At 40.4% G+C, this 14,754-nt stretch overlaps 4 protein-coding genes across 4 annotated transcripts; 3 read left to right on the top strand and 1 right to left on the bottom strand.

Annotated features, from left to right (window-relative positions):
• Positions 1–425: 425 nt before the first annotated feature.
• On the top strand, positions 426–5,947 carry LOC131291373 (calpain-D). Its single transcript, XM_058320574.1, has 12 exons — positions 426–644; positions 897–1,567; positions 1,864–2,038; positions 2,116–2,228; positions 2,302–2,463; positions 2,619–4,133; positions 4,440–4,548; positions 4,639–4,794; positions 4,869–4,980; positions 5,052–5,318; positions 5,402–5,548; positions 5,625–5,947. Exons 1-12 carry the CDS (start codon positions 448–450, stop codon positions 5,796–5,798), a joined length of 3,798 nt encoding a protein of 1,265 aa, XP_058176557.1. The 5' UTR covers positions 426–447; the 3' UTR covers positions 5,799–5,947.
• A 1,077-nt stretch (positions 5,948–7,024) lies between these two features.
• On the bottom strand, positions 7,025–8,621 carry LOC131291281 (caspase-like). Its single transcript, XM_058320470.1, has 3 exons — positions 8,330–8,621; positions 7,838–8,091; positions 7,025–7,601 (listed from the first exon to the last, which is right to left on the bottom strand). The coding sequence occupies exons 1-3, from the start codon at positions 8,446–8,448 to the stop codon at positions 7,045–7,047; spliced, it is 930 nt and encodes a 309-aa protein (XP_058176453.1). The 5' UTR covers positions 8,449–8,621; the 3' UTR covers positions 7,025–7,044.
• Positions 8,622–9,041: 420 nt separating this feature from the next.
• On the top strand, positions 9,042–10,179 carry LOC131291279 (dnaJ homolog subfamily C member 25 homolog). Its single transcript, XM_058320468.1, has one exon. It carries the CDS (start codon positions 9,042–9,044, stop codon positions 10,053–10,055), a length of 1,014 nt encoding a protein of 337 aa, XP_058176451.1. The 3' UTR covers positions 10,056–10,179.
• A 720-nt stretch (positions 10,180–10,899) lies between these two features.
• Positions 10,900–13,424, top strand: LOC131291030 (uncharacterized). Its single transcript, XM_058320222.1, has 4 exons — positions 10,900–11,108; positions 11,676–11,798; positions 11,871–12,181; positions 12,243–13,424. Exons 1-4 carry the CDS (start codon positions 11,074–11,076, stop codon positions 13,007–13,009), a joined length of 1,236 nt encoding a protein of 411 aa, XP_058176205.1. The 5' UTR covers positions 10,900–11,073; the 3' UTR covers positions 13,010–13,424.
• The last annotated feature ends 1,330 nt before the right edge of the window (positions 13,425–14,754 follow it).

Raw genomic sequence — 14,754 nt, 5'->3', positions numbered from 1 at the left:
CGTGGAAAGTATGTAAATATGAACATACATTCGTTTGTTGAGTACGTGATGAAAGATCGAAATCAAACTCAACAAAATAAAGCCCATTAATACGATTTCGGCGAAAATATGTGAGTTTGTTTATCTAGCTCACTGAAAGTAACTTTTGTAGTTTGTTTTCGATATGTTCTTTCATAATTCTACCGGTTTATGAAGATCTTGAAAAAAGTTGTTCCTCATAGTTGGTGTGGTTTATATGGCTATTGTCAAAATCACACAAACGCCATTCGCCTCACCATTAACCTCCTAAATATCAGATACCTTGACTGTGATGGATGGTTTGACAGCTGGGATTTTCTCCAGAAGCTATGAATCGATACCGTGCATGAAACAAAACAGGTTTTGCGTTGATAGTAATTGCAGTTACGTTAAATTAATGTGTAAAATTAGAATATAAAATGTGTCAAAATGGGTACAATTGCATCGGTACTTCAGTGGTATTGCATTCAGTGTAATTACTTGAATCCAACCGAAAGCGTACGATGCCTTAGGTGTCGAGTGTTTCGCAAAGTAAATAACGTCGATATTATTAACCATCAAATTCTCTCAACCAACGACAACATTCCCGTTTCGTCGTCATGCGTTCGAATGAAAGATGTGAATAGGTAAGGAAAAGCTACTACAGACACTTTTTTTAAAGATAGTTTTATCGGTTTAGTTGATAAAACTATACGCTCCACAGTAGAAGATGTTTGTAAAGTAGAGCACACTTTTTTTTAAAAAGGGTTTGTCATTTTAATTTGTTTTCATTTCCTTCTATACTGTAGTAGACAATAAACTTTTCTCTTCGTGATGAAACCAACACTTTGGCAAACTGTAAAGAAATATACATAGTTGCTATTTTTTTAATATTTCAGAAAACTAGTTTCAAACGATTGTCTGTTCCGAGTAAAAGACAGTCTAGCGCTTGCACACAAAAATATCAATAGAAAAAAAATCGAACGATCCTTCGTTCACTCGCTCCCAGAACGCTGTTGCTGGAATCGTAAGCGGCACCATTCCCAGCCGAGCATCAATCGCAAATGGAATTGCCACCGGTGCCGTGCTTACAATCGTAGCGTGTCCTGGCACTGCATTAATTGTGAAGCTCTAAGTGTTATAGCCCCGGTATACAAGGAAACGATAAAAAAATCTTTGACGCACGTTATTTGCAGAAACGAGCACCACGGCGCAAACTGTGGCCACGAGAAGTACATTCCCTTTGCCTCGGTCAGCATTAAAGCTTATCGCAGCATGGACCATGTCGGATCGGCACGGTGTAGTTTTTGTATCTACAATCAATTCAGCTTCGAAAGCGATACGACGCAGAAGTGCTGCTGTTGCGGAGAATCTCAATTATCGCACTGTATGAAAGCAAATTATGTTAACCTCGAACGCGAACGCGGTACGTTTAGCGGTACCACGACGATCACCAAGCGCACAGGCGGATTGATTGTGGTCCCTTCGACTACACCACAGCTCATTGATAATTCTACAACAAATGTGAGGCTCAAGGCTAATACTAAAACGAAAATGGCCATTCAATCAGGTGGGTTGAATATATTATTCATCAACAGAAACGAATATTGATAGAACTGGACTATGTGTATTGACAAGAACTATTTTCGGTTATACCACTTGTTTGTTTATCAGCTTTTATAAATTTAAAATTAAATCAATCTATTGTACTATATTGTACCATATTCTATCAATATATTACACTCCCATTTACCAAAGTTTGATCTATGTCAATGTGTTCTGATGGTTGTTCAACATTAAACAAATAAGAAGTAGATAATAACGAGTAATTTTAAAAGCAAGGATTGTTTTTTACTTCATTGACAGCGCCGGAACCGATTTATGCAGTTATCAACAAAGAAGCTAAACGAAAAACCAAGCTAGCGAGTGATGCTGTAAATAACAATTCAACTGCCAGTAACATCACTCAACCTTTCACATCGAAGGACGCAGTACGCAGTGAAGATATAAACAATTCAGCAATAATAAGGTGCAAAAACGGGTGAGTTTTAATAGTTTGGTGTTTTCGAAAGTAAATAATTTAATATTACCGTGCATGTTATTGTTTGCTCATACAAGGAAACCGGAAGATATCGAGGAAACTGGCATCAGCAATGCTGGCAATGAGAAGGTAGCTGCTAAATGTAAATACAACAAACAGCTTTCCAACTATAAATATAATTTAGATAAAGGTAATATTCGAATGATTTGAACTTGAATAACATTGTGTAACACTGTCGTGTTTTTCCACAAAATCTCCATCAGCAGCTAATTTCGATGGAGATAGTCGTGATATCTTTACGGTGATGGATGAATATAGTACGCATCAGAATTCCACCATTCGGGAACTAGATAATATACCTGCAATCGTTAAAGTTCCAATAGCAAGTTTTGAGCAAGATTTGGACGATGAGTGGTGTACGAAACGTATGTATAGTGATATGTCATGTGCGATGAAATTGCCATCAGCAGTTTGTTGTTTTAAATATTCAATACAACCAGAGTGATTGTAATCGTAAGAAATAAGATAATTGAGACATCGATAACATTCCCAATCCGTATCTTATTTCTTCTGTTTTCAGCATCTCAACTTACGGACGAGCAGGAATGGACTTGCAGGAAGTGCACGCTTGTCAATTCCAGCGGGTCACTCGCCTGTATTGCATGTGGAGGATCGAAACTGCGCAGCATTTGCAATGTGGAAGAAATGACGCTGAAAAAGGGCGAGTTCTGGACTTGCGTTAAATGCACCCTGAAGAATTCGATTGTGCAACATGACTGCAGTGCTTGTAAATCGGCTCGACCGATTCTGAAAGCTGCTAACGGGCAAGTGAACGAGTCGTTGGCCACCAATCGCCTGATACTGGGGCAGTGCGATGGACCATCCAACAGCAGTCGGTCCAGTTCCGCACCGCATCCGCTCGCCTCGTCAATCGACTCTGGTGCTATTCCAAAGCAAATGCCTGTGGCTGGTGGAAACGGCGGTGGAGGGATTATGATCAGTGGTAATGTGGCTAGCACTTCCGGTGGTTCGGCGGTTGTCGTCGCGCTTAAGCCTACGTCGGTGATGCAAGTGTCTATACCCAAGCGAACGTGGCAATGTCCAGCCTGTACGTTCGAGAACTCGCTTGCGTGTGTGGTTTGCGATATCTGCTCGAGTCACCGGCACATTGATACCGGTGGGTTCATGTGGCATCAGCAGCAGCAGAAGCAGAAGAACAGTCGACTGGAGGAAAATCAGCGCCAGCTTGATGACTTGGAGGCGCTGAACCGTTGGAAGAGCATCATTGAGTACTGCGTTGAAAATGGGCAGGCTTTTGTGGACGACTCGTTTCCACCGGCTACCAAAAGCCTCTATTACCAGCCAGCGTCTAACAACGAGATTAATCCGGTCGCGCAATGGCGTCGACCGCATGACATATTTTGCGAGGGTGGACACCAGGCTACACCGCCCTGGGCCGTGTTTCGCACGCCATTACCTTCCGACATCTGCCAAGGGGTGTTAGGTAACTGCTGGTTGTTAAGCGCGTTGGCCGTGCTGGCCGAACGCGAGGATCTCGTGAAGGAGGTGCTGTTGACAAAGGAAATCTGCCCTCAGGGCGCTTACCAGGTGAAACTGTGCAAAGACGGTCGCTGGACGACGGTGCTCGTAGACGACTTGTTGCCGTGCGACAAGCGTGGCCACCTGGTGTACTCACAGGCGAAGAGAAAACAGCTTTGGGTGCCACTGATCGAAAAAGCGGTGGCTAAAATTCACGGCTGCTACGAAGCGCTGGTGTCCGGCCGTGCAATTGAAGGGCTAGCCACCTTGACCGGGGCACCTTGTGAGAGTATCCCGTTGCAGGCCAGTTCGCTGCCGATACCGAGCGAGGATGATTTAGACCGCGATCTGATTTGGGCACAGCTGCTCAGTTCCAGGTTAGTGAAGTTTCTAATGGGAGCCAGTTGTGGCGGCGGTAATATGAAGGTCGATGAAGACGAATACCAGCGAAAGGGACTACGGCCACGGCACGCCTACTCCGTGCTGGACGTCCGGGACATTAAAGGACACAGACTGTTGAAACTACGCAATCCCTGGGGACACTTTTCTTGGCAAGGTACATAAACATACATCATTTCTGCACCAAACTAAAATCACAGCACTGGTAGTATATATTTTTGATATAGATAGTAAGTTTAATTAGATATGTTAACTTTGTTAATTTTTCTTTAGTATGTTGCTCGTTGTTACAGTCATAACGGGTGTACTTGACATGATAAAATTTGTTTTTTGGTAGGGTTTGGAAATTAGCGCACTACAATTATTTAAATATGTTATTAGTTTCAACGGGTTCAATTTTCAACATTAAATTAGGCAATACATCTTGAGTATTTTCTAACTTGCCCTACGTATACATCTACAGGGGATTGGTCAGATGATTCCGAGCTGTGGACAGATGAACTCAGAGATAGTCTGATGCCTCATGGCGGATCCGAAGGTGTATTTTGGATTTCTTTTGAGGACGTCCTCAGGTAAGCTTAGTAAAATTATCGATATCGTGCAGGTTTTTGGGGGTGCCCATGTAATAATTCTATTCCCATTTTGACTCTGTTGTTTTCTAGATACTTTGATTGCATTGATATATGCAAGGTTCGTTCAGAATGGAACGAAGTACGTCTGTTTGGTACACTGCAACCCCTAAGAGCTTTATCGTGTGTGTTAATAACGGTACTCGAACCGACTGAGGCAGAATTCACTCTATTCCAAGAAGGGCAAAGGTAATTGGTGGAAAGCGGGTTGTTATATTTGAATAATTCATATGGTAATTTTCCCATATCTTTTCAACGTGCAGAAATTCCGAAAAATCTCAACGATCCCAACTTGATCTCTGCGTTGTGTTGTTTCGCACAAGAAATCCGGCTAATCCGGAAGTAGGCCGTCTTGTGGAACACAGCAAAAGACAGGTATACGTGCATAGATTCTATATGCATGAGCATCAGAGTATCGGCACACTCCTAACGCTCGTTTTTTACAGGTTCGCGGTTTCGTTGGCTGTCATAAGATGTTGGAAACAGACTTGTATATGCTGGTTTGCCTCGCCTTCAACCATTGGCACACGGGAATTGATGATTTCATGCAATATCCACAATGCGTGTTGGCCATTCATAGCTCTAAGCGCCTACTAGTCGAACAGATTACGCCGCCTCCGTTCCTTCTGGCAGATGCCATCATTAGCCTGACACTGGCCAAAGGACAACGGCATGAAGGACGTGAGGGCATGACTGCATACTATCTTACTAAGGTAATTGAGTGACCGCAGTCCGGTTTGTGATCCTTTTAATTGAAATGCTTAATCACATTCGACTCTTATCTATCTATCAACAGGGTTGGGCAGGATTAGTTGTGATGGTAGAGAATAGACATGAAAATAAGTGGATTCACGTAAAGTGCGACTGTCAAGAGAGTTACAATGTGGTGTCAACCCGAGGCGAATTGAAAACTGTCGATTCCGTGCCGCCCCTACAGCGTCAGGTAATTGTATTTTGTATGATGTTACAAAGGAAACATATATTGTCGCTAACATCCGATTAATCGTTACCGGTTACAGGTCATTATCGTTCTAACACAATTAGAAGGTAGCGGAGGATTCAGTATAGCCCACCGTCTAACGCATCGGTTGGCGAACTCGGGTGGATTGCATGACTGGGGACCGCCGTCTTCCACACACTATCCTCCAATCGAAAACGTATCCGAGCTTCACTCGCCACGAATGATAACCTAGAAAAGGCACCGAGAAAGAAGAAATGAGTGGGAGCAAAGCAAGGGCAATAGTATGGGACAGAAAACTCAAATATTCATTGATCAACATTGATAAATAAAAACTTAATAGCCATACAAGCTTTAAATAAGGTACATATGATACCAACAAAGAACTAAAATGTTGAATTGTGCACACATTTGGTTTTGAGTTGTGTACTTCAATGTCTTCTTTAATTTTCTTTAACTGGTTTTTTCTTGGTCAAAACCTGGGACGGTCGACGAACTAATTCTTTTTATTTTAAAACTTGATTTGGTTCGATTACAAATACTGTATTCTACAACCCTACCAATTAGAATCAAAACCATCGAGCTGCTACATAAAAATGACTGTCGATTTAATTGTATGTTCATAACAGTGATCGTTACGGTATGGTCTAGCAAACTGGTCACACGACGACAAATATCCTTGACTCCTTTACATCGTCTGTATTTTAACTTTTTACTTTTATTAGTATCACAAGGAAAATTTTTACAGTGTTATTATTTCGGTAGTATTATTCATTGCCAGGTTTATTTTGTTTTAGAAATATACCTACCCTTTATAGCTGTTAACTATCTGTTTAGTTTAGTTGTTTAGATATTATTACTCTATCCCATTGAATCCCTAAGCTCATCAACGTCTGGTTCCAGTTTTTAGTTCAAACGATTTCGGATATATTCTCAACTACAATCGTACTGGAGTTACCGACAAAGCGACACAAAACAAGTAGAAATCAATACAAAATAAATCGATTTGTTGTGTTGCCTGCCAATAAAACTGAACGCCCTCTTTTCGAACAAAGCATTGCTTTTGACTTTTTGCGCTTCAACTTTGTATGCACTTTTATTTATGCACTAAACTACAAAATCACAGCACATATATCGCACTGGCAAGTAAAAAAGGAAGTAAAAAAGAGTTACAGAGTTAAAAGTATAGAAAGTTTAAAAGTTGTTCTTTATTCGCATTATCCTGGAATCATGAGTATCGCCCATGAATGGGGCTAATATATTGGGGCTCTTCTCTTCTTCAAATTATTTTATAGTGTGGAATGCTCCATAAGAAAACATATTTACGATTAAAAAAATTTATGTATGAGTGACCCTAAAAATTAGATTTACTTTTTCCGCGTGTAAACTTAAATGTACGTAAATCAATAACTGTGGCCTTGGATATCTTAACCATCCTTGACTGATGATCAGCAAGTGAAGTCTCTCCGGATCAGTTCTTATCAAAATGCTTTTTTCTCCTCGAATCGTAGCAAACGGGTCAACATGGTCGTGATGCACGGTATCTGTTTTTGCTGGTGCATCATCGGGATATCCGGCGTGTTTGATTCGAAATCGTATGCGACACGTTGGGCGACAAACGTCAATAGTGTGAGGATATCGTACTTTCGGCCATGCGAATTGAGTTCTTGGCAAAGCGATTGCATGAACCAAGAGCCCTTCTGGGTGTTGCGCCACGAGTAGAAGCCCGGAATAGTCGAGTACGCGATAAGGAAATCCGCATGCGTCGGTATCTTGAATGTCATGGACGAGGAGCTATCCGTTTCTGTTCGATCCTTGGGAGACAACAGCATACCCCCGTCAAGCTGGTCGCCCTGGCACGCCTGTATGAAGAACAGCTTGGGCTTCCCGGCCAAAGACGGACAGTGGTTTGCCGTGAAATAAGACCATATGACATCAAGTTTGTACTGGCAATCCTTGGCATACAGGTAGCCCAGCTCCCCGTGGGACAAAATTGTTATGAGAATGCAGTCCGCATCGCTGTGGTCCATCTGGGAGGCTAGATGTAGTGGAGAGAATGTATGATGAAATGTGTTAGAGGACGTTTACCTTTTTACAACATATAATGCAACATTCGCTGCAATTGGGCATTCATCGTAAAAGGTAAAGCACAACAACCGAATGAGGCGCTTCCGAGAAATCATGTATGCCTTTGTTTGGTAAAGGCTTTGATTTCTGCGCAGCTGTTGGAGTTATGCGTCTCGTTAACCTTCAATTGCCTTATGGATAACTTACCTCGCTCGATTTCCTTCTGTAGGTCGCGAAGCTTTAGGTCCTTGTATACGTGCACGTCGAAGTCTAATCCCTTTAATGTTGCAGTCAGATTTTCGCAGTCTACGTTTGTTCCTGCTCGCATCTTCAGCTGCGGCACATCGAAGTTTTCATGATTGAAAATCAAAGCCAGCCCACGACGTTTATGTTTCATATTGTAGTCGGCAGCATAACGGTCAACGGGCATTCGTGCACAAAGCCGTGGATCGAACGGTTCGCTAAAAAAAACAGAAAGGCGAATTGATGGTTTTAGCATGGATATGGTTTACGATATAAGCATAGTTGTAATTGTTTGGTAAGTGGGAAAAGGAAGGTTTGCAGCTTCACTACCCCAAGGGTAATGTAAGGATGAATGTTTTGTTTGGGCCATCGTAGATGGAGAATGAAAAGCTGACATATAGCGCGAAGCCAAAAAACAGATGTTTTCCATAACATGCTGAGTTCGCCAATACTTACTGCGCTTTGCGCGTCCCCAGCGCATCGCCGACATCACCAGGTCGTTCCATAACACTTTCACGATCAACAAGTTCTTTGTCAACATTCTTTATGATATCAACCACATCCGGAATACTCATGTTGAAAAATGAATACACACACAAACTGCAGACAAAATCAACCAAAAAATATGCGGGATAAGTGTGATAGAAGCACTGAGAATAAGTACGATTACAAAATTTGAAATCAACGCCTCACACGGCTTGGTTTACTTTTCCCTAAAGGAACAACAATTGTTTCCAACAGCGTCGCTGATTCAGTATTGAGCATAAAACAAAACTGTACCTGAGGCAAAAGCAATGGAAGCATTGGAAAGAGACAGCCTTACATCGCTGCCGCTGATAATCTGACGCCCCAAGGGCTGCGGTGTTTACATTTATTGGGCTTATATAGCACCCTTTTCCATAAACCCAGGGGTGTAGCCTCTTGAGCCATGAAATATTGATGATATATAACGAGCTAAATGTTGGAAATTTTCGTTATAGTCGTGTTAGAGCATTTCCTTGCAAATTGTCGACCTCGATATGGGCACCTGTATTGTTTTACCAAATGAAATTGTTGAAAAAAAGAGAAACAAGTGGTGTTGTATCTAATAACCTCGGTGCAGCTGATATGCAGCAAAGCTGTCTGTCAATATTGACAGCGGCCTACCATACACCAAGTGTAGATCAGGATGACGACGGCAGTACACCGTTCTCGTTGGATTATATTCATTTTAGGATTATGTACTATTCAGAGCAATGGACATTACCTAGATCAGTTTTATTGCGGCCAGGATAACTGCTACGAGCTGCTGGGAGTGACGCGGGAAAGTACCAAGCAAGAAATTGCCAAAAACTATCGCCAGCTAGCACGGAAGTACCACCCGGATGTACATCATGGAGTTGAGCAGAAGCAGGTTGCCGAGGAATTGTTTAAGAAAATAGCCACGGCGTACGAAGTGCTGAAGGATGAAGAATCCCGCAACGACTACAACTACATGCTGGACAACCCGCAGGAGTACTACTCGCATTTCTACCGATATTATCGTAGGAAAACAAAGATCGACGTGAGGCTGGTGGTTGTGGTGACTATCAGCATCATTTCCTGCATACAATACATATCCCGGTGGCAACGGTACGACACGGCAATCAAATACTTCATGTCTCTACCGAAGTATCGTAACAAAGCTCTGGAAATGATAAACCAATCGCAAAGTAACGGCTCTACCAGCGGTGGAAAACGCATTAAACTGTCTAAGGCTGAGCAAAAGAAGGAGCACGACGAGCAAATTCGCAAGGTGATCGAAAACAACATGGACATTCAAGGAGCTTACGCAAAGCCAGAAATTAAGGACATTCTGTGGATACAACTGTTTCTCCTACCATACACTATCGGTCGCTATTGCTGTTGGGCGGGGCGATGGATCTGGAAGTTCACCATTCTAAAGCAGCCCTACGGCCGTGAAGAGCAGTTATACATCATTAGGAGGAACATGAAGCTGACTTCGGTACAATTTGATGCAATCGAAACGGAAACTGTGGACATGTTTTTGAAACAGGAGCTATGGATAACATCCAACTTTGAGCGATGGAAAACTGAGCAGGAAAATGAAAAGAAAAAACAGATGGCAGACAATCCCCGTTACAAAGCTTATCGTAGATATATGAAGAACCATGGGCCAGGGCGACTGACTTTTGAGGAATGATGAATTATTAATCCGTTTTTCACTTGTTCTGTTTGGACAAGTCGTGAACTTATTTATTGAGTTAGCGCGCAAACGTGTTGAAGGAGAAATAAAGTGTGAATTATTTTCTTTCCGGGAGATCGAACTCTTTCGAGTAACATTCAATCGAAAATCATGTATAAAGAATCATTATGGGACTAAATATCACGAAATCGGTTAAAATCGGTAGAAAGGTAACTCATCCCATCTGTGGTGACTTATACAAGTGTTTTTGAATTTACGTTCAAAGAATACAACTCCAGAGAAAAATGACCCTAATTCATATGCAAGCGACTAGTTTTGTAAAAATTAGGTCACACGTTTGTCGCATGAAAGTGAAATCATTTCGTGCGGTTCCTTGGCTGTATCAAATTAAAAATAGGTATACTGGAGACCTGAATATTTGAATGTAATGCATATTTTTCGTATGCTTTTGAAAGCCCCTACTAACTCTTGAAGTAGGTTTAGTAAATTTTGTAATACCTTGGATTTATTCATTTGCAGGATAGAACTTACGACAAAATTCGTTTGAGTCAAAGCAATACAGATGCGGGCATGATGGTTTTACGCATCTAATACCACGCTTCAAAATCATAAAAGCCATATGACCTCTACCAAAAGTAATCAAATAATAAAATTCTCATAACATAGTTTAATTTGAAACAACAAGTAAAATTGAATTAAACGATCCTGAAACAGTTCAGTTGCTCATTTAAACGCGTTTATGTACAACTTGGTTTCTTTATTTATCGTACGACCTACGGTGTCAGCAAGGATGTCAGTGCTCATGTGTCAGTTCGCCAAATGTCCCAAGATTTGCGGAAGATTAACTTTTGTTATGATGTTGACGACTGTAGGAAATTGGACGGCGTAGTGTTGACATCGAAATTCATTACTTGCTTAGCAGCGTTGAGGAGAGTGAGATTCTGAGCATCCATTATTTGCTGCAGTTTGCTGCTTGTAGTCGCCTACTAGTTCTACAAGGTCCTGTTGTAGCCAAATGCATTCGAACGTGGTTCCATACACAATCCGCAGGTAAATAAGGGTATCCTCACTTGTTATGAAAACTAACATTAGTGTGACAAACGCTCGTATTGCGTGGTTACTTAATCGTCTATAAGCAGCGCGTTTAATTCACCTGAAGATACCGTAGAACAAGTTGTCTAAGGTTCTTTTAACCATAAATTGAAGTGATTGCATTTCAGTGCGAGTTTCCGTTCGGCACATTGTCGAAAAGGGCCCTGCAATGTGGCCTCAAATTTCGGAACAGGTAATGCGAACATGCATACGACTGGCGGTGTAGTTATTTTTAAGTAAAAGGCAAATTTTCACACCACAAACACACCTCGACGGAATGACCCACCGTAATTAGAACATGCGTTCGAAAACAAAGACATAAATGTTGATTCATGCAGCCCCTTTCAAATAATAATGCGTAAAAAGTTTGTTTGAATCGTTTTTTTAGGCCAAGTTTTCACGTTTTTTTCTTTCGATTTTGGATACAAATAAATCCTAATTTACACCGGAATTATAACAAAGGGGATAGGGTTATTTTAAAACAATGTTGATTAATATTATGTACAATTATTCTTTTCGTTTCAGTATGGAAATCATACGACAAAAACTATCCAATTTGTCCGATACTATTCGAGATGGGTTGCTGTTGTGCAAAGCTGTAGGCTACTACGCATCATTACTACTATTTACTTTGGGTTTTACGCTGTGGTACGTTGTTTTTTCAACAAAACAATTCGTCAAATTAATGACATTGATTTGCTACATTTCTATGGTTTACAGGTTTGATTTTCGTCCCTTTGGCATGATTTGTGCTGCATATCTTGGAATATTTTGGTGCTGTCATTGTGCCACCCTCCAGTTACAGAAATCGGCGCGGCTTGATCAAGAAATTGCTAAACTAGAAGAAAAGCTTGCGAATCTGCGCGCTAGCAGTCCCATCAAGTTGTGCATATGGCTCACTTGTGTCGCATTTACCATCATCGCTTCGTTCCACTTTCTTCCATGGTGGTTTATACTAGCAACTGTGTTGGCGGTAGCATTTTTCATCAAATGGAAGTACGAGATAAAAATTGTAATGAATCATGAATCAGGTAAGACCCAGATTGGTATTATTGTCTTAAAAATCGTACCTATATCAAAGTTTGTTTTTAGGTACAAACCAAGAAACTCAGCTGGAGCTGGATGTAAAAGATTTTCTACCGGAAATAAATGAAATCAACCAAAGTTTGTTGAAAGAGGTTGACGAGCAGTGCGACGACGTTCTCGCTGGCACAATCGGTGCTCCAGATGGTAGAAAAGTAAAAAATGCAGCCGAGCAGGACGAGGAGATGTACTTAAACATGCTGATACCAGAAGCTACCAGCAACGATTTCGAATCGGCTGAACACAGTGGATCAAGCAGTGATGAAATGTTTTGTCCAGAGAGGGTCGGCAAAAGTTCATCGTTAGAAAGAAGTACCAAAACCAAGGTACCGGATGTTGGAAGTACGGTACGCGAGAAACACATTGAGTTTAAAGTAAGCCATTTCAACGCCAATAGTTCGTCCGATTCCGATGACAACATATCGCGTGGGCTATGCTTCAGCAATGACGACGATAATGCAGATGGTGACACCAGGCAAAACGATGCCCGCTATGACATTTTGAGTGCTAGTAGTTTGGCAGGGAATGTTCTTGTAAAGAACGCCTACAAACACATAGTAGACGCCGCTGCGTACCAACTACATCAAACGAAACTACAGCAGGAAGGCGCAGTTTCAAGCTTTGAACCTCAAAATCTTACACTTGCTTCCATCGGCAACACTATACGATCGATGCGGTTGTCCACTTTTGCGGTGCAAAAAAATGACGATTCAACCGACGAAGATGTAGATAGTGATTTTGAAATTTTGAATTCAGAAGAGTTGAACAATTTGTGAGCAGGCCTTTAGTGTCAATATTTGGAGCATTATCAGTCATTATTTCAGTTCCGTTTGGTGTTCTTTTGTCAGGCAGGAGTTGGTAACATTTTTGAACACTATTGAAACCTTATATTATTATATTTCTCTTGTTTTAGATTCTACATGTGCTCATGCGGTTTGTCATATAATAATTATTTTTAACAACATGCAATCGAATATTGACTAGGGCAATTGTTTGGGCATAACGTAGCGATCGTAATTTCCTTAGGCATAGTAAAAGTTAATAACGAACATAAGTGACGTAGCAAAGTTGTTTTAAAAACAATTGTTCATAAAATTACGCATATAAGTAATTGGAAGAGCAAACAAAATGTGTCTTTGCGTTGGGAGCATTGCGTCTAAGAAGCAAATCAAGAATTATGTTAAATATTTATCTGCCAAATTAATTTTATTTCATTGCAAACGGATTCTCAAAATACCACATGTTTTTTTCGCTTAGGATGAATTATGTTTACATTATTTCAATGTTTGATGGTTTGTTGCATTCAGACTAAATGGAAAAGTTTTATTTATTTGTGTACGTTATTTCAGTTGTACTTATAAATGACTGTATTTGTAAAAAAAAGTAATTTATATATTTCGGTTGATTATGAGTTTGCATGTCTCATTTGTCATCCAATAGTGCGTATTTTTTCTAGTCTCGTTCTAGTGTACTACCCATCAATTTTGCCCAATAGCAGTCGATTGATTTAGAATCGTATCCACCACTCTGATTGTGTGAATGAAATGTGATATAATCAAAAATAAAATAAAATTTAATTTCAACCTGCTGGATTACCCATAACGCCAATGCCCATAATATCCAGAAATCTTAAGGAATATTTTCTGTTGCACTTATACAATAATTTTTAGTTGTTCCGTTTCCGATACATTTTATACTCATTTGAAAAAAAAACTATGGTATCTTGTAAAGAAACGAGAATCAATTAGTCTTCGCAGAATGCTCAAGTACACATAAGTTCTTTTGGCTGTTATGAACAAACAGAGATAATAAATAACCATACAGATTAGATTTAACTCAACGTGTGAAAAGGACGAACTTGACTTACGATTACGATACGATACGTTTTTGATGTCGTTTCAAGTGAGACAAATCGCCCGAAAATCTTCGTGCTGAAATATTACTGAACATCTAATGGATCATTCACGATTTATGAAGGTGAATATCGAAATATTTTATAGAATTTCTCCCCGGGTGAAAAAACTATGAAGAGTACTGGTTATGCTTTCTTAAGTCACACAAATGAATATTTTAAATATAAATAAGTACTCATGGTGTTGAAAACCAGTACAGGCATGTACAGCTTGGACGTTCGACCTTTGACTAAGATCAGAGTAAAAATTAAGTTCTTGTCGTGTGAAAGTGCATTTCAAAAAGGTTGTAATTGAATAGAATTGTGAAGTACATGGCAGTTTTACCATAAATAGACCTCGTAAACACAATTATAAATGAAACAAAAATTACATTGGGCTGAAAAAGATTGTATTTTACTTTTTCGTATAGATGGAACTACTGGCTTATTACGGACACAGATTGGTTCATCATTATCATATTTCCTACCACCGAAGGTACCGCATAGAGCTGTGACAAAGGTGGTGCATAGGGCACAGGTTGTAGAAACTTCTTTATTGCTCTTTGTTCACATAAATATTTCAATGTTTAAAACTCATTATTAACACAAAATCGCTTTAACTATATACAC

Source organism: Anopheles ziemanni, chromosome X (genome assembly GCF_943734765.1).
Source record: "Anopheles ziemanni chromosome X, idAnoZiCoDA_A2_x.2, whole genome shotgun sequence".
Classification (NCBI taxonomy): domain Eukaryota; kingdom Metazoa; phylum Arthropoda; class Insecta; order Diptera; family Culicidae; genus Anopheles; species Anopheles ziemanni.
Note: the sequence above shows the minus strand (reverse complement) of the source record. Positions and strands in the feature narration are given on the sequence as shown.